Genomic DNA, 21,792 nt, shown 5'->3' with positions numbered 1-21,792 from the left:
TCTAGTTACAAAGGAAGGCCAGAGTCCATTACCCCAGAGTCGGGTGGAAGAACAATTACATGAAGAACACAGATTCTTCTAACTTCAAAGGGCTTCCCAATATAGACAAAACACGAAACAGTCCAAATACAAAAAAGCCTGATGTGAGACATAAATGAGTATGAAAAGCTTCCTGCTTCATTTTTTGCCTTCCAAATTGATTAAGATTTGTTTTTAAAAATGTTAACAAGGGTTCAGGGAAGCAAGCCTTTTAAAAGTGCTGGTGGGAGTAAAATTCAGATAGTCTGTTTGGAGGAATTTGAAAGCTTACATATCTTTCTAGGAGCTTTTCTTAAGAAAAATAATCAGGATAAGAGCAGAGGTGTACTAGTACTTCCCTGGCGGTCCAGTGGTTAAGACTTGGACGCTCCCAATGCAGGGGCATGGGTTCCAACCCTGATCGGGGAAATAAGATCCCACACACCACACCATGCAGCAAAAAAAAAAAAAAAAAGCAGAGATGTACTGATGTATTATGGATCATAACACTGTTGGAATAGCATAAAATCTGATACAAAAGTATATACTTGATATACTTTATCAAATATATCGTATACTTGATAAAGTATATGATATAGCCATAGCCTAGAATATTATATATATTTTCAAATAATGATACAGAAAAATATTTAATTGTGGGCAAATGTTCATGACACATGCTTAGTGAATAAAGCAGGTAACAAATTAACAGGTACAGAACGATCCCATTTTTGTTAGAGAATGTGTTCGTTGAAAGAGACAAAACCCAGAAAGAATATTTATTAAAATATTAACAGTGCATCCTCATCATCACTCGGTCATTCTGGTAGAAGTGGAGTGATACTTTACTGTGGTTTAAATTTCTGTTTCCAGACTTCCCTGGTGGCGCAGTGGTCTTAGATAGATATCCAAGAAAAATGAAAATATAAATGAACACAAAAACTTGTATATGAATGTTCACAGGGACATTATTCAAGATAACCAAAAAGTGGAAACAACCCAAATGCCTATCAACTGATAAACGGAGAAACAAAATGTGGTATATCCATACAAAGAAGTATTACTTGGCAATAAAAAGAAATACAGTACTGATATTGCTATACCATGGGTGAATCTTGTAAACATTATGCTAAGTGAAAGAAGCCAGACACAAAGGACACATATTATATGATTCCATTTATTTGAATGATTATATGATTCCATATTATATGATTCCATTTATTTGAAATGTCCAAAACAGGCAAATCTATAGAAACAGAAAGTAAATTAATGGGTACCTAGGCCTGGTGGGTTGAGGGAAAATAGAGAGTGACTACTAATTGGTATGGGGTTTCTTTGGAGGATATGAAAATATTCTAAAATGGATTGTGATGATGGCTGCACAACTCTGCAAATATACTAAAAACCATTGAACTGTACACTATAAATGGGTGAATTGTATGGTATGTGAATTATATCTCAATAAAGCTGTTATAAAAAAATTTTAATGGTACACATGGAAAAGAAAACTGGAAGAAAAAACAAATGTATTTGAGGTGGTAGGATTATGCTACTTTCCTGTATTTTCCAGTTGTTATGAATATGTATTACTTTATAAGGAGATAAACCTTTTTAAAAAGCACAAGATGCACGTTTCAGAGTACTATTTAAATATAAATAATCAGCATTACAAGTATTCCTCTCGCCTATTTGCAGGTTATGGGTTTTATATTTAAGTTTATCATAATATGTTTAATATCAATATATTTTCATAAATAGTGTAGATAACATTTATATATATATATATATTTCACTATACACACACACACACACACACACATACTGATTGCAGTTTGTGCAGGAGGAGGCAGCCATGAATTCAGGCAGATGGGGGATGGGTTGGGAAGGAAGGGCCAGATGAACCCAGGTCCCCTGTTTGTCCAGGATCAGGGCCTCTCCAACAAGCCTCTCTACTTAAAAGCTCAAAGTCCCTTCCACTCTCCCCTTCAGGGCTCCCCCTACCAGAGAGTCTCCTTGTCATGTCTCCCCTTTGGTGGGTCACACCCTCACCTGGGATAACAGTCCCCTCCCTCTGGCCGGTAGTTGGGGAAGGTGTCACAGGCCCACTGGCCATTGGCCAGGGCCCCGCCTCCCTCGATCGGGGTCACAGTTTCACACGCAGGGGTCAGAGACCTCCTCACCTGGAGTCACAGCCCCCTCCCGAGGGAGGGGGGTCAATGGCACGGGCAGCGGTTACAGTTTCACAGGCGGCAGACTCACAACCTTGGACCGAGGACGCGCCCTCCCTCGTCAGGGGTCCCAGTTTCCCGCCCGGGAAGCCCTGGTCCCTCCCCCGAGGCCAGCGGCCCCTCCTCCCGAGACATGGCGCCGGTCCCACGGGGCCCAGGCTCTCCCGAAGTGTCCCTGGGGGCCGGGCCCGAGGTCTCGGTGCTCAAGAGGCCCGCGCCGGCCGTGTCGCCTTCGCTGGAGGCCGCGGAAGACTCGCAGTCCTTGGCCTCGTCGCTCTTCTGGCCCTCCTCGCGGCCGCCCCCGCGAGCCCGGGAGTGGGCAGGTCGTCGCTGCGCCGGGCCGGGTAGGGCAGGATGGCGGCCGGCACGTTGCTGGAAGCCGGCCTGGCCCGGGTGCTCTTCTACCCGACGCTGCTGTACACACTGTTCCGCGGGAAGATGCCGGGCCCGGCGCACCGCGACTGGTACAACCGTATCGACAACACGGTGCTGCTGGGCGCGCTGCCGCTGCGGAACATGACTCGTCGGGTGAGCCGGGCCGCGCCGGGGCTGGGAGCTAGGCGAGCGCCGCCCGGGCCTCGGCGGCCCTTTCTGAGCCCCCTCTTTGCCTCGGCAGCTGGTACAGGACGAGAACGTGCGAGGGCTGATCACCATGAACGAGGAGTATGAGACGAGGTTCCTGTGCAACTCCCCAAAGGTGAGGCGCCGGGGCCAGTGGGCAGAACTGGGGCCGAGGCGCCCCGCCGGCCTCGCCCACCACCCAGGGCCTGGCGAGCCGGAGGAGGTTGGGGGAGGGTGTGCTGTAGGTGACCTTGCCGCAGAGACAGGCGTCCCAGGCTTTTTTGCCTCCTCAGGAGGAGGATCTGGTCCTCTAAGCTTAAATGGCTGCGGCTGGGGGTAGAAATTAATTGTGAAATAAAAACTGATGTGAAAGGCATTTAAAAGTAGAGTTGACAAACTTTGATTATTCCTTTGTGCACAAATGTATTCTTAATTTCGGTAACTCAAATCAGTAACCAGAACTGAAAGGCAACTTTTCTATGGCTTACTTTCATTCATTTGACACTTAATCAGCACGAAGTATGGATCAGACACTGTTAGATATTCAAGATGAAGGCCCTATAAACTGTAAAAAGAAAAGCTACGGCCAATCCCCGGTAAATTTATCATAAAACAACCCATTGCAAAAACTGCATAGGGTTCATTTGGTTTTGATTTGAGGGAATTTTATATATATGTTAGAGATGATAGTGGAACTCCAGAGCACTGCCATAAATAAAGTTCAGGCCTAAAACATAATTTTCATTAGATGTGAATGCTTATTTGTGGAACTCTTCATAATGGTTATTAGATGTTGCCCTATCTTTATAGTGTTTGACTTCTATTAGCACTGCACAATTATCTTTCTTGTTTACTGTACTGATAGAGCCTAATGAACATGCAGTTTTTTCAACTGTAGATTTTTTTGAAATCTTGAAAAAATTGTGACTCACATTTAAAATATATTGATCAGTGATGGTATACATTTTTAAAGAATGGGTAACAGTTCCTTGGATTTCCCACAGTATTTTGCCACAAGACCTCAGGAGTTATTAGCCAAAATGGTGAATGTTCCTTAACGTGGTCCGTCCTGTGGAGCAAGTCACAGAAAGTGCTCGTCTCTGGGTGTGAGGCAATTGACATTTGTGAGCAGCTATCTTATCCCACTAGCCTAGAGAAATCTCCAAGGCAGTGGTTCTCACATTTTAATATGCCTAAGAATTACCTGGCAGTCTTGTTAAACTAGCAGATTCCTAGGTACAACCCCCAGAGATTCTGACTCAGGAACTTTAGGGTGGGATCCCAGGAATCTGAACATTTAGCAAGCTCCCTAGGTGTTTCTGATGTAATTGATGTATAAGCCCCATGCTGCCAGATTTTGCTGTTTTTTGTTAATTTCATGAGCTGTATAAAATATTGACCCTAGTTCAGAGTCATACGTTTCTGGTTTGCTAAAGTGATTAATATCAAGAGTAGCTGCAGCCTACCTGAAGTCTTAAGGCAAAATAAAAAATAAAGTTGCCCAGTTTGCCCGAGGCCTTATTTCTCCTGTTTATTCTTTTCTTCCTTCTAAGTGATAATATTTCACTAACAAAAGTAGGTGCATTATTTTAATTTTAAAATAACTCTATTTTCTACCACATACCCTCTCAAAAAAAGTGGTAAAAAAGAGGAGGCTTATGGACAAACAGAAAGTTCTTGCAAAACGTAGTAGTCCAGCCTTGCAGCTGGATCATGCAAAAATAGTTACACAGCTTTTGTAGATGAATTTTATACAGCTCGTATTTTGTAGCTAAAGATTCAAATACTTTAGCTTTGGTACTAAAGCTACTAATGGTACTTTAAGAACACTTTAAATCTTGGACATAATCCTAACTCAGTAGCATTGCTGTTGTGTGCTGAAAGACCAGCCACGTAGGTCAGCCATTTTAAAGACATTTCTGAAAAGAAGTTTCTTTTTAGGCAAACAGTAAACAGTATATTCACATTGTTGTAAACCGTGAAGCTTCCTTGTTGTTTTGCTGCCTCTTGGGAGCCCATCTTCCTACCATTCACATCAGGCTTTTTTCATTTTCTTTTCTATGCTGGTGGACCTCGTTCCAGGAGTGGAAGAATGTAGGAGTCGAGCAGCTGCGGCTCAGCACGATAGACATGACTGGAGTCCCAACCTTGGCTAACCTCCAGAAAGGAGTCCAGTTTGCTCTCAAGTACCAGTCGCTAGGCCAGTCTGTCTACGTGCATTGTAAGGCTGGGCGTTCCAGAAGTGCCACTATGGTGGCAGCATATCTGATTCAGGTAGAAAAGGTCTTTCTGGACCGGTCCCCTTTACAGCAGATCTCCAGTCTACTGGCAGACCTTGCTAGGAGTCATGTTCCCAATTTCAGGCTGTTGGGAGGTGGAAAGCACCTGAACTTTGCAGACAGGCTGACCTCTGGCTTTGTCACCGGCCAGCTGTGTGACCTTAGGCAAAAGTGGCTTCCCCTCTCTATTGCTCAATTTCCTCAAACTAAATGTGTTGTGAAGCTTGAATGAGAAAGTATGTCAAGCACTGAGAACAAGCACTCAAAAAATGGAGTTGCAAAGGATGCTAATACCAGCAAAAGCCTAGAAACACTTGTTATAAACATGTCAGGAAATCTAGTTCTGTAGATAATAGTGCTGGTCACTTACAGCTCTATAGGACTCACGTTTCTTTAAGTATTTCAGAGTAAAGTTCTGGACATTAATTTCTAGAAACAGTGGCTCCAACAGAATTTTGCCTATCAATTTGTTATGATCGGCAGGTGGGATGCTTTTAAAAACTTTTAGAAGCCAGTACTCTAGTCCATCCTTTCCTTTTACAAACCCCCGGCTCATTTTTGTTACCTGTGAGGCCCCTGCAGAGCATTTACTAAGTAATATAGATAGTTTAAGGAAAAAAGAAAGGTAAAGATAAACAGCCTGGCCTTGTGTTACTGTGGACCGGTGAATATATGATTTAACAATACTAAAGCTTTGGTCATTAGGACTCTGTTTTGCTGGAAACTGGGTGTCAGGAGATATTTTGGGCAGTGAGAACTGAACCAGCAGGCTAAAAATCTATACTTTCTTGGTTCTATTGAGTTCTAAACCAGTAAGTATCCTGAGGACACAAAGATAGCCAGCCCTCCTAGTTAAATTTTAAAAGTACTCTTTTCTAGACATGGTGACAAGTTGCATAAAAACATCGACTGTGTACTCTTTCCAGGAAACTCTTGTAACCAACAGCCTAGCTCAGAGAGGATATCTAGTAGGCCTAGGCCCGCTTGAATTTAGGATCTCAGCTTCATGTGTTCAACCTTCTATTTCCAGGGTTTGGCAGAATAAAAATTAGATAGAAAGACTGATTTGTGTCCCCCCCTTACCTCCCCCAGCCTATTGCATCGAATTGTGGGACTTTGATTGAAGGGGTTAAAGTGCTCTCCCACTTATTATATGTGGGGCATGGCTTTTAACTCCCCGCAAAGTGGAATTTTTGAAAAAATGAAATTCTGAGAGCCCTTTAGCACTTATTATTGGGTCAGGGACACCTTAACACCTGGTCCTTTCTTTGATTTCCCAACCCTGCACTTCAGGTGTACAGCTGGACTCCAGAGGAGGCCGTAAGAGCCATCACCAAGATCCGGTCACACATCTACATCAGACCTGGCCAGCTGGAAGTTCTCAAAGAGTTCCACAAGGTGATCACTGCAGGAGCAGCAAAGAATGGGACTTGTCACACATCACAGATGTGAAGTACATGGATTAGAAAGAACTCAGAACAACCCTGGCTTGCTACAGAATGAAAATGTTTAACAGGACCAAAGGGGCTTAAGCCCAAACTTGACATAATAGAAATGTGCTAAGTAATGGTTAATTTCACTCCCTGTGTCTTGTTTCATTTTCTTGAAATAACACTGTTGTGTGACTAGGAAGATTTAGTGTGGCTTCTATTCATGGGGCCTGGGGATATGGGACAGGGATAAGGGTTTATTTCCAAAGGTCAAAGAAATCTGTCGTGCACCTGATGTTGTGCCTAATGATATTTACCCCACAACTCAAAGACATTTAACCCTAGGAAAAGAGAAGAGAAATACTCAGCTATGGCTCTTTGCCACTGTCAGAATCCTAATTCACTGGCCCTATGGGGCTCTCCTCACTTGGAGCAGTCATCCTGTATGCAGACAAGGAAGTATGGGATTCAATCAGTATTGTGACTGACTTAGAAATGTGCAGGTATGTAATTAGTTTCCCTTAGGAAGTCACCCCTTCAGAATTCAAAACAGACACACATATCCCTTCAAAAACTTTTATTTGTATGAAATAAGCAAGTTCCTAGCTCTTGGCTTAGCTTAGAGTTTTTAAAAGAGTAGAGACATATATTTGAGTTTGAAAAAAGTTTCTGCGATTAATCAGAAATAATCCTTTCTACTTCTTTCTGGCTTACTCCTTGGAATAAGTCAAAAATAAAACCAAAATACACATTTCTTGACAGATAGATGAAAAACAATAGACGAACGTCCTGAATTCTAGGGTAGACTCTTGCTGGTGAAGGACACCTTCAGCTTAGTCCATTCTCCCAACCAAAGCCTGAAGGAGAACTCTAACACCTAATTCTTCGTGGAAAAACGACCAATTAGCCACTTAACAGGCTACGGAAAAAAAGGAAGACTGGGCATCTTTCCTTCTATCCCGGGATCAGGGGTGCTTCTATGTAACACTGATCAGGTGAAGAGGGGAGGCTGTGCCTAAGGGCGGAGAAGAGGCTTGCTCTACGTGCTCTGCAGGGAGGCACAGGATTACAAGGGGATGGCGAACAGGCTGGCCTACTCTCAGTTCAAGCAGCCAGCTGAGAAGCAGCAGTCTAAAAAGCCCCAAACGGAACACCCTTATGAGTTCAAGGGTTGAGGCGCTGCCTTTCTAACATGTGCCAAAAAAATAACATAGTACCTGAATGGGGGCCTCTGGGACTTTGAGTTTGGATGGGTAGGTGCTGGAGAAAGGGAGGGCAAAAGTCAGCTGCTCTTCCCCTCACAGCTTTAGGCCAACACAAACTGCAAATTGGTAAGCAGCACCTTAACGCCTGTAGTGACAGTTATAGTCGAAGTGGCAGGATCAAGCTTGTAGGTGCTGGCATCCCCCTTTTTATATCGCTCCCGAAAAACATAGATGCTCCCGTTACAGCTGGCGATCTTCCAGAGGGATGGGGCAGAGCTCCAGGCCTCAGGAAGGCAAAGCCGGGTAAAGCTGTCTAGCAGGGGATTGTAGCACACCAGGGAGTCCCCTTCAGCCACGATGAACACCAGGTCCTTATGCACAGCTGCGTGCATGCGGCCAGCGAAGGGCAGCACATAGGGTTTCACGTGACACTTGTCTGTCTCTGTGTCAAAGCACTGGATGAGTCGGGATGGTTTGGTAAAGAAGTCCAGGTCATTCTCCTCCCCCCCTAGTAAGTAGATGATCCCGTTGAGGTTGGCACCAGCGGCCCCTGACACAGCCACCTCTAACTGGGTTGTCTCAGTCCAGACGTTATCACCTACCCGATAATAGATAACTGCATTGGAGAGGGTATCCTGCAGTGTCTTGCCACCCAGTGAGTATATGGCATCTTTCCCGGGCACAGACACCAGGGTGTGCTGGAGTCGGTCACGGGGCAAAGGCGCACACCATTCCCAGTCCACGGTGGCATTGTTGCACTTCCACATGCGCCGTGGGATGGACCCTCCCACCACGTACAAGTCTCCGCCATGCTTGCAGGCTGCAGTGATCTGGTGGCACAAGCTGTTTTGGCCACTTACACTGATGGAGTCATCTTCTGCACAATGTAAGGACAGAGCCAACGAGTGGGTACGAGATGACTCTTTCCCGATCAGGTAAATGTGTACATTCTCCCCAATTTCCTGTTGGTGAAATTAAAGGTATAAATCGTATCTATCAGTTCTAGGCTAAGGCTCACTTGAGACACATATCCTTAAGGTCCTAGGCCACACACTTGTACCTTGCTCTAACCTACTATGCTCTACTTACTGTGTGTCATCCTGACTCTCCTCTAATCACTTTCAGGCATCTTATGCTGGAACAGAAAACCTGTTACACTCATTCCAGCCTTTTTTATAATTATCATGAGCTGGTACTTTGGATTATTAATGTAATGATGAGAGTAGTTCTCTCAAGGAGCTTTGGAGCCCAGAGGCTGGTGGCTTCTCGTCTCTCACACACATCCTCCTCCCCAGCTCTTATCAGTTTCAAGCCAGAGACTTATTTACCAGCATCAAAGAGGCCAGGCCAATAAATGGCTGGAATGCATGGATATCATGGTGTCCCAACCCTAAAGATATCTGCCTTACCTTCAAGCTAGTCCTGAGTGACTCTGAAAAAGCCTCTCTTTCTTCTTTATTAAAATTGATCCAGGCTTCTATTGCCTCTGTTGGGTTCTGGGAACATGGAACTCCATCTGTAAAAACCAGAGGTATGGTCAATGGCAATCTGACAATCCAAAAGGGAAATTTAGAACAAGTGGCTTTAAAAACGTGAACATCTTTGTCAGACTACCACCATGTATGTATATGTATGTGTATGAGCAATTAACATAAAATTGCCTTGTTTCTTTTTTTGTTTGTTTTTTTGGGCAGCATCATGTGGCATGCGGGATTCTAGTTCCCCGACCAGGGATCTAACCCGTGCCCCCTGCAGTGGAAGCGTGGAATACTAACCACTGGACTGCCAGGGAATTCCCCAAAATTGCCTTGTTTCTTTTTTTAAAATAAATTTATTTATTTATTTATTTTTGGCTGCATTGGGTCTTCGTTGCTGCATGTGGGCTTTCTCTAGTTGCGGTGAGCAGGGGCTACTCTTTGTTGCAGTGTGCAGGCTTCTCATTGCAGTGGCTTCTCTTTTGCAGAGCACAGGCTCTAGGCACACAGGCTTCAGTAGTTGCACGCGGGCTCAGCAGTTGTGGTTCGTAGGCCCTAGAGCGTAGGCTCAGTAGTTGTGGCGCACGGGCTTAGTTGCTCCGCGGCATGTAGGATCTTCCCGGACCAGGGCTCGAACCTGTCTCCCCTGCATTGGCAGGCGGATTCTTAACCACTGCGCCACCAGGGAAGTCCCTGCCTTGTTTCTTTTAATCAAAATGGATGATTTGATATTCTCCTACTTGCCATGGAAGCAATCTACTAGGCTACAAAACTCAAACTTGAAGTATGGTTATACCTCACTTGTGGACTCAGGACTGTTACCTAAAAGTTGGCAAATCACTTGAGAAGCTTCTTTTTTTTTTTTTTTAAAGAAGATGTTGGGGGTAGGAGTTTTTATTAATTAATTTATTTATTTTTGCTGTGTTGCATCTTTGTTTCTGTGCGAGGGCTTTCTCTAGTTGTGGCAAGCAGGGGCCACTCTTCATCGCGGTGCGTGGGCCTCTCACTATCGCGGCCTCTTGTTGCGGAGCACAGGCTCCAGATGCGCAGGCTCAGTAGTCGTGGCTCACGGGCCTAGTTGCTCCGCGGCATGTGGGATCCTCCCAGACCAGGGCTCGAACCCGTGTCCCCTGCATTAGCAGGCAGATTCTCAACCACTGCGCCACCAGGGAAGCCCCGAGAAGCTTCTTATTTAGGTATCTTGACTCACTGTCAATTTACTTACGTAACTAGTCCCACAAATACATGCAAAGTACAGAATGGATGAGACCACTTATGCACAAGAGAGATTAGAATATAAATGCAGATAGCTCCTCACTACCTTTTGTGGCTAAGTGCTGCTTTTTCTTTTTCTTTTCAATCCAATATTTGTATATACTGTGAAACGTTGCTTTGTTTTCCTAGCCTCTTTGTCTGGAAGGGACTCTGTCTCTGATATCAGCTACTAAATCTCAACTCACTCTCTCTCTGAAGGTATCTAAATTCTTATCAAGAATAATAATGTAAGCTAACACCAGGAAGCCTGAGGGTACCCTTCTCCTAAACTAGAACGTTCACTGAACATCATACCGGTGTAGCTGGGTATGATGTTCCCCCTCTCTCAACTTACCAGAGATGATATCAGTGAGTAGATGGTGGGGTAAGTGGAGAAATTCCTCTGTGCTCTGCAGCTGGGCCAGGTGGGCCTTGGCACAGTGCTTGGCAGCAGTGTAGAGCTCAGGATCACTGTGTCGATCTGCCAGCCACATCACCTGAAGACAGTTGCCCACCTGCACTGTGCGGGCCAAAAACCGAGAACACTCCTCAAAGAGAGATGTCAGCTGATACATGTCTGACACCTCATAAATTTCCTGCAGCTCCTCAGCTCGAAGTTTCACAGTCCCATGGTAGATATAATCAACCAGGAGCTGGAAAACAGACTCGCTGACATCCTGCAGCACAATTACCCGGTTGTGGGCCTCCTTCAGGTTGGAAGTGAACATGGACCGGAAGAAGCAACTCTGAGCTGAGAGGACCAATCGGTGCAGCTGAAACTCCCGGCCTTCCACTGAAATGGTGACATCAGCAAAGAGCTCTTCCTCCAAACACAGTTTCATGATGCCTTGAGCCACACGGCCTGAGTGTGACCTGTCTTTGAAAGTGTAGTTCACAAAGTAGTTCTCATCCATGGATGCTCCAGGCTCCTCTGGTGATTCCATGGTAGTAGCCAACTTCTCTCTCTGCCAGCTGTCTGCAAAACACCACCACCCTGAATAATTTAAGTAATCCATAGCCACAGTCTATGAATCCAATTGTCCAATGCAGGGAGGGAGAAGGGAAAAGTGAGCACACAGTCGGCCCAGATTAGCCTTAGTCCTGGCCCTGTTAATGACATCTCTATGTTCTCCTTCAACCAAAGCTGGACTCACTCTCTTGCAGTGACATCACATTCCTAATGAAATAAAAATTTCATACTCTGGGTGTTTCCCTGAGAAAACACGGAATACTCCTTTCCTTTATGTAACAAAAGGCCTGGTATTTAGGTCAACACATGAAAGCAAGGGATTGGAGAAAGCCTATGATTTTAAAAGCCTGGGAAAAAGCCTTACTAACCAAATAACTATTAGCATAAAACTTGTGAGGCTCGGGGCAGCAGAACCTGACTAAAAGATCCCCATGTCCTTGTGGCCAGGCCCCTCTTTCCCCGCGCAGGGAATCCAGACAGTACAATCTGAGGTTTGTCCTGGGACATCTCTCAGATGCACATTTGCTCTTTTCTGAGCCTCTCCCCGGCACTTCCCTGCTCGTCCTAATGACTCCCCAAGGCTTCCTCCCAGAACTCGAGACGGAGCCCAGCCGTCCTAGCACGGGGCCCGAGGAAGCCCGTCGCCACGTGCAGTGTTCCCGCTCCACCTGGAGGCTCCTGGGAAACGGTCGCTAGGGAAACCATTCTTCTCTCCCCCTCCCCCTAGCCTTGCCCGCCGGCCCTCATCAAAAGCTTAGCTCAGGGAGCGGGGGAGGGGTGTGGAATGTGGAATCCAGACCTCTCGCCCCTTCTTCTCTCACCAGTCTGGTTCCTTAGGATCCTTGCCTTCTCTCCAGCCTCTGTCACACCAAGCTAGGGCACGTTCACCTCACGGTTTCCCCACCTGCTGGCTTCGCTTTCTCACCTGCCTTCCCTCCTTTCATCCCGAAGCCCGGAACCCGGAATCCGGAACCCGGAACCTCTGCTTCCGACCTCGCGTCCGCCCGGAAGAAGATCTGTTGCACACTTCCGTTTCCGGTCCGTGCCCTTGGGGCTCCGTGTCCTATAGGTCTGCCCTCGGCTACCTGGAGTGCATCCGGGGAACATGGCGGCGGCGGCGGTGGCAGCGGCTCGGGGGTGTTGGCTGGGGCTCGTGGGGTCCGCTAAGCTGGCCAGAGGTGAGCAGTGGACAGCCGGCTGAGGCCCGGGGCAGGAACGGCTACACTCCCAGCGCAGGGAGTTCCTCAGACCTCACCCCGCGCTTCGGTGTCTATCTTCCCATGCAGTGGCCTGGAGACCCTTGGTGCTGTTGCTGCCGGTGAGGAGGGAAAGCGTTGCGGCAGACACGCGCCGTGAGTATGTGCGGGTCCGGCCCTTCTCGGGACTACAGGCGGGGCCCCGTTCATTCCCTTTGTCAGATGTTTGCCCCTGTCCTGGGCTGCCCTCCCCTGCGTTTCCTGGCAAGTCTCTGTTTGTCCTTAGAGAGCCGACTCCAATGGTCCTCACTCTGCAGGCAGAATCGGGCCCTCCCTGTGCCCTTAGGCCTCTCTGTTGTGGTCCTGTTGCCCCTTGTCCATTTCCATGATTCCCTTTTTCTCTGATTAGACTGTCAGCTCTTTGAAAGCAGGAAACATAAACTTTGGGCCTCTGAGTCTTGTTATAATAGTAGCCCACGTTACTTGAATGCTTATTGTGTGCCAGGCACCTTGCTAAGCGATTAATGAATGATTATAGTTTTCACAACAATCTTATGAGGTAGACAGTATTATGCTCTTCTACTGTAGAGCAGGAAATAGTCCAGAGGAGTAACTTGCCCAGGATCACAGCACTAGTAAGTGACAAAGTAGGCCTGCCTGCTGCCAAAGGCAGAGAAAACTTAACGGTTACTCTGCAGCCTATGATGTGTGGTTGCCCAGTGATTTAGTGTTGTACGAATGAGTGTACGGAGATAAGTTACAGTCAACATAATACAAGTGGGAGTCAGAAACCTGACATTTCCCCCTTTCTGGGCCTCAGTTTCCTCATCTATGTCCAAAGAAAAAAAAGGTTTCAACTACATAATCTGTGATGGCTCTTCAGCCCTGAAGTTCTTAGCTGGAGAACCTGCTATGAGCCAGATGCTAAGGAGATTAAGAGAAGCAAAAGTTCTGGTTCTCATGCTTAAAGAGCTTTTAGTGTGGTAAGAGAGCTGAGACATATGCTGCTTTAGCAGAAATGCAGGCATTGTGAAGGAAGAACCGTGGAGTAGTTTTGAGAAGAGTCAAACACCCCAGCTGCAGTAATAAGGTGAGTCTTTGTGGACTGTGTAGGTGGCATTTTCCCTGTGTTTTCATCACTTCCTGTTCCATGGAAGAGGAAGCTTCCACTTCACCTTTCTCCAGGTTCTGCAGGGAGTCCTGACTGGGAAACAGCACCGCTTACAAGCTCAAGAGACTGAATGCAGGGCTGGCTGCTGCTTTCTACTTTCCTTTCTTAAATATGCCTTCTCTTTCCAGCCACTGTCAGACCACAGAATGGTGTGGCCCACAAGCAGCTCTCAGCTTTTGGAGAGTATGTGGCTGAAATCCTGCCCAAGTATGTCCAACAAGTTCAGGTAATATTCACTACTGTTGTTCGGGTTTGGGTCAAGAAAGAACCATGTTGAGACTTCCTTGTCGGTCCAGTGGTTGGGACTCCGCACTTTCGATCCTTGGTTGGGGAACTAAGATCCCACATGCCACGTGGCATGGCCAAAAACAAAAAAACAAAAAACAGTAAAAGAAAGAACTGTGTTCTCAGGGCATGTGGAAGTGGGCAGCCTGGAATCAAACCACAGACTCCTCCATCCCAACTCGGTCTTTTTTTTTTTTTTTTTTTTTTTGCTGTACGCGGGCCTCTCACTGCTGTGGCCTCTCCCGTTGCGGAGCACAGGCTCCGGACACACAGGCTCCGCGGCCATGGCTCGCGGGCCCAGCCGCTCCGCGGCATGTGGGATCTTCCGGGATCGGGGCACGAACCCGTGTCCCCTGCATCGGCAGGCGGACTCTCAACCACTGCGCCACCAGGGAAACCCCCAACTCGGTCTTTTTTCTCTGCCTTAAACCAGGAGACTCCAGCTGAAGTTAGCTGCTCCCTTTGTAGCTTTGTCCCTTCTCCTCTCCTGTTCCGTGTCTGCAGGTGTCCTGCTTCAATGAGTTAGAGATCTGTCTCCATCCTGATGGAGTCATCCCAGTGCTGACTTTCCTCAGGGATCACACCGATGCACAGTTCAAATCCTTGGCTGACTTGACAGCGGTGGATATCCCCACCCGGCAGAACCGTTTTGAGGTCAGTCAGGAGATTTGAGGTTTGGAGAGTAAAGGAGGGAAAGGGGACAGAACAGTTTTAGGGTGATAGCTACCTTTGGGAACCATAGCCTCCTTAGTTTCTGTTCAGGTCAAACAATACAACACAGCAGTTAAACCAGGGCCTCGGAATCAGGCAGACCTTGAGTTTGAATTGTAGCTTTGCCATTAGTAGGCTGTGTGGCTTCAAACATTTTGTTTGATTTTTCTGGCTTTAGTTTTCTTATGTGCAAAGTAAGTACAAAAAAAGCATAAAACCACCCTAGCTGATAGGGTGGTTGTGAGGATTAAATGAGATAGTACGGGTAGCCTGTAGCACACAATAAGTTCTCAGTACATATAGCTATTGTTATTGTTAGTATGGTCATCTACTTTTTGCCAGATCCTGGGATTGAGAGAGAAATAACACCCAATATCTGCCCTCCAGGAGTCCCCCACACTCTAATGAGGAAGAAGGACACATAAAACAGTTTACTGTAATAATATAATTCATGGGATGTTACAAGAACACAGGAGAGGCACTTAGCCCTGTCTAGAAGGCTTTTATGAAGGGAGAGAGAGAGTTTGTGCTGAATCTTAATGGATAACTAGGAGACCAGGAATTAGGCCAGTGAGGGAGGGCAGGTCGGCAGGCATCCAGTCGCATGAGCAAAGACAAGCAGCCTGACAGGCTGAGCTATAGTGTGGCTTAGGCCTTTGGAAGTCGTTGCGAGTTAAAGAGCATCTTGAGGTTTTGAACTTCGGGACAGAAGCCAGGTTCACAGGGTGGGACTTTAACCCACCCTGTATCCTCATTATTATGCTCCCACTCGGGGACTTCGGTCCCAGACCCCTCAGCCTGTGGTCCTCTTGGTCCTCCAGCTCCCTCCATTCTCCCTAGATTGTTTACAACTTGCTCTCTCTGCGTTTCAACTCCCGGATCCGTGTGAAGACCTATACAGATGAGCTGACACCCATTGAGTCTTCTGTGTCTGTGTACAAGGCAGCCAACTGGTATGAGAGGGAGGTGAGTTACTGGACGTGGTGGACCCACCTCTGGGCCGGAGTTGCAGAACTGATTGAAATTACTGGATACAGTGCAGCCCCTCACCCTGTGTTGGCTGTGATGGCTGGTTGCCTGAGTGCCTCTTTTTTCTAGATTTGGGACATGTTTGGAGTCTTCTTTGCTAACCACCCTGACCTAAGAAGGATCCTAACAGACTATGGTTTTGAGGGACATCCTTTCCGGAAAGATTTCCCTCTGTCTGGCTATGTTGAGGTAGGAGCCTTGGAACTGGGCAGCAGTCTGGGCAGGGAGGACCTGGTAGAGATCCTGCTCAGGAATTATGGCCATTGGATTGTGGTGGCTTAAGAGCATCAGTACTGGATTCCATCCTAGCTCCACTCTGACACAGTTTTCTCATCTGCAAAATAGGAACAATAATAGTACTTAACAATAGTAGATTTGCAGAAAATGAATGGATGTATGTTTAAAAGGGGAGTATTGTAAATGTTCAGTTGATGTTAGCCATATTTTAATGGTCATTTTAATGACCAAGGCAGACTTGAGGACACAGTTTGTCACCAAGATCTGAAAGTGGAGTATCTTTTCACCCTGCCCTGGATCTCTGAGAAGGCAAGACACTACATGTTCAGCTCTTGAGAATGGCCAGAGGCAAGACCAGTAACAATTGCCTGTAAGAGCCTTATAAAGAATTTCAGTGCTTTACTTTACCATTGCAACATGTTGCAGGTTATTAGCAGGAAGATGGTTTATTGTATACACACACACGTGATTTTGTAGCAAAGTAACTTTTTAGAAATGTTGGGATAGTGGCAATCCAGCCCATCACTTCATACCCAAATGCTCCTGTTTTCTTAGTGTTTAGCATGGTCCCATTCCCAGCATCCAGTTGTCTTTACCTTATCCAACTGATCGTCCAATAACAAGAAAAGCCATGCCACATTTATTGCCTTGCATCTTGGCAGTGATAATGCCAAGGCCACAGGGCCTGAACTTGAGTGCTTGCCAGCTTTGGTTTATTGTTTCCAGCCACTGACTTGCTCCCTCATCATGGGCAAATGCTTACCGTCAATTTATAAGAGTGTGTTGAGGGAATTCCCTGGCGGTCCAGTGGTTAGGACTCCACGCTTTCACTGCCACAGGCCCACGTTCATTCCCTGGTTGGGGAACTAAGATCCTGCAAGCCACACAGTGCAGAAAAAAAAAAAAAAAGTGTGTGGATGGGTGAGCAAAGTCAGTTCTGGTGGAAAAGGAGCTCAGAGCTCATGATGTGGGGATGGTGGGCAGGGGGGCCTGCCTGGGTGATGGCAGGGCATGAGATAGAGGCCATTTTAGACTGTTTGGGTTGTGATCTGATGGGTAACACAGATGAGGATGGAGACTTACAGAGGCTGCGACAGGAGTCAAGGACAGAGAAGTAAAGGGGCTGAGGAAGGCTTTGGGAAAGTGGGCCTCTAGTGGCTGTAACAAGGTCTTCTTCAGTGCTCAAGCCTGCCTTTCTCTTCTGCAGTTACGCTATGACGATGAGGTGAAGCGGGTGGTGGCCGAGCCGGTGGAGTTGGCCCAAGAGTTCCGCAAGTTTGATCTGAACAACCCCTGGGAGACTTTCCCTGCCTATCGCCAGCCCCCTGAGAGTCTCAGGCTTGAAGCTGGAGACAAGAACCCCGAAACCAAGTAGTTTCAGGGAAGGCATGTGTATCCTAGAAAGCGCCATATCTATCAGAGTGTCCCTGTAAATAAAATCCTACTTAGATTCACCACTTCCTGTGTGCTTTTTGCGAAACGCGGGCCTCTCACTGTTGTGGCCTCTCCCGTTGCGGAGCACAGGCTCTGGATGCTCAGGCTCAGCGGCCATGGCTCACGGGCCCAGCCGCTCCGCAGCATGTGGGATCTTCCCAGACTGGGGCACGAACCCATGTCCCCTGCATCGGCAGGCAGACCCTCAACCACTGCGCCACCAGGGAAGCCCTTCCTGTGTGCTTTTCATGAGAAGTGAGGCTTTGACTCAGGAGAGCGGGGAGGTGCAGGCAGGGGTTTTGCCAACTCCCTTAGAGAGACTCTTCCAAACCGGGAGTCTATTTTAATGGGACTAAATAGTGCAGTTGCAGACACGGTGACCGGCAGGCCTGGATATACTTCTGAGAGAGAGATTCTGGAGCTGAAATTGAAAGTTCTCACAATCCACAGGGCTCAGGATGGGTGTGGCAGGGCCTCTCCTGAGAATTGGAGGGGTCTTAACTGCTGGAGAAAGCCCCTTGTCACAGCATACTGTCTGGTGGCAGCTGATGGGTCCAGGGGCCTGGGTGGAAATAGGGCAACCTCCACCCACCCTCATCCTCATCCTGTGCTAACAATCACAGGGTTCCATGGGCCAACAGTCAGAGCCAAGAAGAGCTTCAGCTCATTTTGAACCCTGTGTCCTGCTCTCTGCAAGCTGACAGCCCATCATGCTTGGGCTGAGGGAATCTTCCTGTACTCTGGCCTGAGCTGAGAATGCTGTAAGCAAGCAAAGGGGGTCCCAGTCTGGGGCAAAAGACAATCAGGAGCTGCAGATCTGTCTGCCAGGAAGCAGCACTCCACACCCGGCCAGCGTGCAGTCTGTTCAGCCCCTGGCTGCATGCCTGAGGTGGAAGTGTTTCTCTGCCTGTCAGTGGGCCGCTCAGCCAGCACACCAGGCAGTTGGAAGACCAGGCTTTGCAGCTGTTGCTCTTGGCTACTGAGGGGCTCCCAGGAGGCTGGGCCGGACTGGGCTGGGCTGGACTGGGTGTCAGGGGCTGGACTCAGCTGCAGAATGTTTTGGGGGTGACGACAGATAGTAGTGTAACTGCCTGGGCTCTTGCCTACCTTTTTTTTTTTTAAATTAATTTAAAAAAAAATTTATTTATTTTTGGCTGTGTTGGGTTTTCGTTGCTGCGCGCGGGCCTTCTCTAGTTGCGGCGCGTGGGCTTTCTCCAGTTGCGACGTGCAGGCTTTCTCTAGTTGCGGCGAGCGGGGGCTACTCTTTGTTGCAGTGCGCGGGCTTATTGCAGTGGCTTCTCTTGTTGCGGAGCACGGGCTCTAGGCGTGTGGGCTTCAGTAGTTGTGGCACGTGGGCTCAGTAGTTGTGGTGCACGGGCTTAGTTGCTCCGCAGCATGTGGGATCTTCCCAGACCAGGGCCCAAACCTGTGTCCCCTGCATTGGCAGGCGGATTCTTAACCGCTGCGCCACCAGGGAAGCCCCCCTCTCGCCTACCTTTTGGGAGGGCTAAGTCACAGCTGTTTGCTACCAAACACTTTCTTCCTATTAACTAAGCATCCCGCCCATCTGGGCAGGAATAGGCTAAGGGCCCGACAAGCCAGGAGCCAGGCTCTTACTGCCAGCAACCACAGATTCCACATTTCTGTGGGATGGAAAGGGCCCCTAGGAAGCCAGAGCCAGCCCCTCCCTTCCGTTAAGCACGGAAGAATGACACGCAAAGCAGGGAACGGCTAGAGCCTGCAGTGGAAAGTTGGAGCCCTGGTGTGTGGCAGGCGGACAGAGGTGCAGAGAGCAGCCGGGGAGAATAAGACTCAGAGGACGTGGTGGGCCACGGCTGGGACGATGCAGTTCCTGGCTTGGTTAATGGTAGCCATTTGCTTCCTCCCTGGGGTGACTACAACCCAGCACCGTACAGGTACCGGGGCCTTAGGGTGGGGTGGACAGGAGCCAAGGAAGGCTGCTGGCTGACAGCAGTTACACTTGGTCCTATCTGAGCCTAGCAGGGCTTAGGAACTGAGAGCATGATGGGTAGCAGGCTGACCTGTGCTGTGGGGTGGGGGAGGGAAAGGTGTGGGCCCCACCCAGAACCAGAAAGGTCCGGGTGAAGTGAAGGGAGATAGCCCTAGGTGCTCTCAATGGGCCTGGGGCTTATTCTGGCTGGTGTGCAAAGGAGGACCTCTTAACCTGCTCTGGGCTTAGGACAATCATTCCAAGGGTTAGGCTGCACCCCAGAAGAGGGGTGAAGGAAGCTGCAACAGACATCCTGCCTTGCCTGGCCTCCCTGCCTTGCACACCGTCACTTACCGAGGAGCAGGAAAGAAACAGGTTCTTCTCAACGGGGTCCTCGAACTTTGGGGAGGGTCACTGGCACTGTTTTAGGTCACACTCCCTAGATGATTATAGGGAGGGGAAATGGGAAGTGAAGTGTCTTGTGACCCGTTGGCATGGAGCTCTTGGACAAGTGAACTGTAGAAGTTCAAGGAGGAGTCCCGGACATTTGCCAAGACAGTATCTGGGTTTGGGATGATGCTTTCGGGATCACACGGCCTATGCCTTGTGAATGAGAGAGTGAATGTCAATGTGCATATGTGTGTAGGGGGAGGTGGACATGGGATGGCATTCCTGTTCTTTTGTAGATAGAAGAACCTCTAGGCACCCCTACCAGGCAGCTTGAGGGGACTCCTGGGAGGCTGGGGTGTTCAGGGTGGAGCTTGGCAGGGCCCTGACTCCTCTCTGCTGCCCCAGGGCAGCCCATGGACAGCACCAACGTGGGAGGTGGCCTGCAGGAGCCAGAGGCCCCGGAAGTGATGTTTGAGGTCTTTCCTCCAGCCTGGGACATGGGGGTGGGAGTGTCCAGATGTCCCTAAGCTCAGGGTTGGGAAGGGGGATGCCTCAAGCTGGGGCTGCTGGGGGAGGGGAGCCAACCCAGCATGGGTCCTACTGCCTGCTTATGCCCCCCCGGCCCCGCTCCCTAGGCCCCAGCCCACCCCTTACATGGCTCCCCTTGCAGCTGCTCTGGTCTGGGCTGGAGCTGGATATCATGGGGCAGCTGCACATCCAGGACGAGGAACTGGCATCCACGCGTCCAGGCCGCCGGCTCAGTCTCCTCCTGCAGCACCATGTGCCCAGTGACTTGGAGGGTGCTGAGCAGCGGCTGCAGCAGTTCCAGGACCTGCGGAAGGGACCCCCTCTTAGCCCTTGGGACTTTCAACATCTGCTCCTCACAGGCCTGTCCTGTGTCTACCGGCTCCCTGTGGCTAGTGAGGCTGAGGAGAGAGGTCGCTGGGCCCAGGTCTTCACCCTCCTGGCACAGGAAACACTCTGGGACCTGTGCAAGGGCTTCTGCCCCCAGGGCCAGCCCCCTTCTCTGGGGCCCTTGGCCTCTACCCTTGACCCCTTCCCCTAACCCTCCCCTTCTGCCTGTCATTCCCACCCCAGCCCCCTCTACCCCGCCTCCTACCTGAGCCAGACCCATCTTGGGCCAGGGGCCTCCATCTGGCACCTGGTTCTTCCCACTGTGTTCGGGCCTCTGGGCTCGGCTTGTACCCCGGACCCCAGCTCACCCCTCCCCCATCTTCTTCCCTGGGCCCAGGCTCTGGGTCCCAGGCAGCAGGCACAGACCTAAGGGCAGGACTTGCAGGCAGTGTGTGTGAGGCGGGGGTTGGGGGGTGTAGGGGTCAGGGTTGAGAAGTGTATTTAAGAGATGCTGAATGGGAAGCTCCCAAGTAAGGCCAGGTCAGACCCTCCAACTCCTACCCTGGCAGTCCCATGAGAGGCAGAATCTACAGGAAACTCCTAAGTGCTCAGTGCCCAGTCCTAATGTAGATACCTCTTTTAAACCCAGCCAAGGCTCTGGGGGTCCCTAAGCCTCCAAGTACCCCGTGTGGGCTAGGAGAATAGACTGGACACTTTTAGGTCAGTCTGTTGGAGGAATGGAGGGAAGCGGTGGAGGAACATTATCTTCTGCGGGGCAGGGAAGTGAGAAGTGTTTTTTGGCCCATATCGACAAGGCTCAGAGGAGGGAGTAAGGCTGGAAGGGGACTGAGGCTGGCTGGTGTAGTCCTGATCCTGTGTAGCTCATCCCATAAAATGTTCTGTTCTAGCCTCCTGCAGCCCTGTGTCCTTGTGTGTCAGAGTAAGCTGTTTAACCCGTGCCTTGGGCAAACCACCCTCCCCATCCCGGGAGGGCAGGAATCAGGGCAACCAGATATCAACTGCTCGTCCCATGCGCACGCCCTACTGGGAAAAGGAATGTACCGTTTCCTTGAATCCCGTAGCCCCAGTGAGGCAGCGGGGTGAAGTCCCTTG

The 21,792-nt window shown here is 48.9% G+C and overlaps 4 protein-coding genes and 1 long non-coding RNA gene across 10 annotated transcripts; 3 read left to right on the top strand and 2 right to left on the bottom strand.

The window, feature by feature from the left end:
• The first annotated feature begins 2,354 nt into the window (after positions 1-2,354).
• On the top strand, positions 2,355-6,665 carry PTPMT1 (protein tyrosine phosphatase mitochondrial 1). The gene is given in 5 exon segments (XM_060105415.1): positions 2,355-2,545; positions 2,548-2,774; positions 2,863-2,943; positions 4,890-5,081; positions 6,380-6,665. Coding segments are annotated over 5 exon segments (825 nt in total). The 5' UTR covers positions 2,355-2,379; the 3' UTR covers positions 6,539-6,665.
• A 420-nt stretch (positions 6,666-7,085) lies between these two features.
• Positions 7,086-12,406, bottom strand: KBTBD4 (kelch repeat and BTB domain containing 4). Of its 3 annotated transcripts, none has more exons than XM_060105412.1 (4): positions 12,346-12,406; positions 10,806-11,426; positions 9,131-9,237; positions 7,086-8,683 (listed from the first exon to the last, which is right to left on the bottom strand). In XM_060105412.1, exons 1-4 carry the CDS (start codon positions 12,362-12,364, stop codon positions 7,823-7,825), a joined length of 1,608 nt encoding a protein of 535 aa, XP_059961395.1. In that variant the 5' UTR covers positions 12,365-12,406; the 3' UTR covers positions 7,086-7,822. The 3 variants fall into 3 exon arrangements, with proteins under 3 accessions (XP_059961395.1, XP_059961396.1, XP_059961394.1); XM_060105413.1 differs by having other exon boundaries at positions 12,242-12,388; XM_060105411.1 differs by lacking the exon at positions 12,346-12,406 and having other exon boundaries at positions 10,806-12,217.
• A 77-nt stretch (positions 12,407-12,483) lies between these two features.
• On the top strand, positions 12,484-17,503 carry NDUFS3 (NADH:ubiquinone oxidoreductase core subunit S3). Its single transcript, XM_060105416.1, has 7 exons — positions 12,484-12,598; positions 12,707-12,772; positions 13,916-14,013; positions 14,577-14,726; positions 15,624-15,749; positions 15,882-16,001; positions 17,257-17,503. The coding sequence occupies exons 1-7, from the start codon at positions 12,526-12,528 to the stop codon at positions 17,422-17,424; spliced, it is 801 nt and encodes a 266-aa protein (XP_059961399.1). The 5' UTR covers positions 12,484-12,525; the 3' UTR covers positions 17,425-17,503.
• On the bottom strand, positions 15,241-19,908 carry LOC132494365 (uncharacterized). Its single transcript, XR_009533047.1, has 3 exons — positions 19,789-19,908; positions 16,813-16,923; positions 15,241-16,146 (listed from the first exon to the last, which is right to left on the bottom strand). It is a non-coding gene; the product is annotated as an uncharacterized LOC132494365 (long non-coding RNA).
• FAM180B (family with sequence similarity 180 member B) lies at positions 19,130-21,588 on the top strand. 4 transcript variants are annotated; one of them, XM_060105418.1, is made up of 4 exons: positions 19,311-19,399; positions 19,684-19,809; positions 20,230-20,300; positions 20,495-21,588. In XM_060105418.1, exons 3-4 carry the CDS (start codon positions 20,238-20,240, stop codon positions 20,888-20,890), a joined length of 459 nt encoding a protein of 152 aa, XP_059961401.1. In that variant the 5' UTR covers positions 19,311-19,399; positions 19,684-19,809; positions 20,230-20,237; the 3' UTR covers positions 20,891-21,588. The 4 variants fall into 4 exon arrangements, with proteins under 4 accessions (XP_059961400.1, XP_059961401.1, XP_059961403.1 ...); XM_060105419.1 differs by having other exon boundaries at positions 19,326-19,399; positions 19,705-19,809; XM_060105417.1 differs by lacking the exon at positions 19,684-19,809 and having other exon boundaries at positions 19,130-19,399.
• The last annotated feature ends 204 nt before the right edge of the window (positions 21,589-21,792 follow it).

Source organism: Mesoplodon densirostris, chromosome 7 (genome assembly GCF_025265405.1).
Source record: "Mesoplodon densirostris isolate mMesDen1 chromosome 7, mMesDen1 primary haplotype, whole genome shotgun sequence".
Classification (NCBI taxonomy): Eukaryota; Metazoa; Chordata; class Mammalia; order Artiodactyla; family Ziphiidae; genus Mesoplodon; species Mesoplodon densirostris.
Note: the sequence above shows the minus strand (reverse complement) of the source record. Positions and strands in the feature narration are given on the sequence as shown.

Coding starts and splice junctions, on each gene's coding strand:
- KBTBD4 (XM_060105411.1), bottom strand. CDS start 11,466: ATGGATTACTTAAATTATTCAGGGTGGTGGTGTTTTGCAGACAGCTGG. Junction 9,238..10,805: donor ACTCACTGATATCATCTCTG/GTAAGTTGAGAG, acceptor TGGTTTTTACAG/ATGGAGTTCCATGTTCCCAG. Junction 8,684..9,130: donor CACTCAGGACTAGCTTGAAG/GTAAGGCAGATA, acceptor TTTCACCAACAG/GAAATTGGGGAGAATGTACA.
- NDUFS3 (XM_060105416.1), top strand. CDS start 12,526: ATGGCGGCGGCGGCGGTGGCAGCGGCTCGGGGGTGTTGGCTGGGGCTC. Junction 12,599..12,706: donor GTCCGCTAAGCTGGCCAGAG/GTGAGCAGTGGA, acceptor CTTCCCATGCAG/TGGCCTGGAGACCCTTGGTG. Junction 15,750..15,881: donor CCAACTGGTATGAGAGGGAG/GTGAGTTACTGG, acceptor TCTTTTTTCTAG/ATTTGGGACATGTTTGGAGT.
- FAM180B (XM_060105417.1), top strand. CDS start 19,327: ATGCAGTTCCTGGCTTGGTTAATGGTAGCCATTTGCTTCCTCCCTGGG. Junction 19,400..20,229: donor TACAACCCAGCACCGTACAG/GTACCGGGGCCT, acceptor CTGCTGCCCCAG/GGCAGCCCATGGACAGCACC. Junction 20,301..20,494: donor CCCCGGAAGTGATGTTTGAG/GTCTTTCCTCCA, acceptor CTCCCCTTGCAG/CTGCTCTGGTCTGGGCTGGA.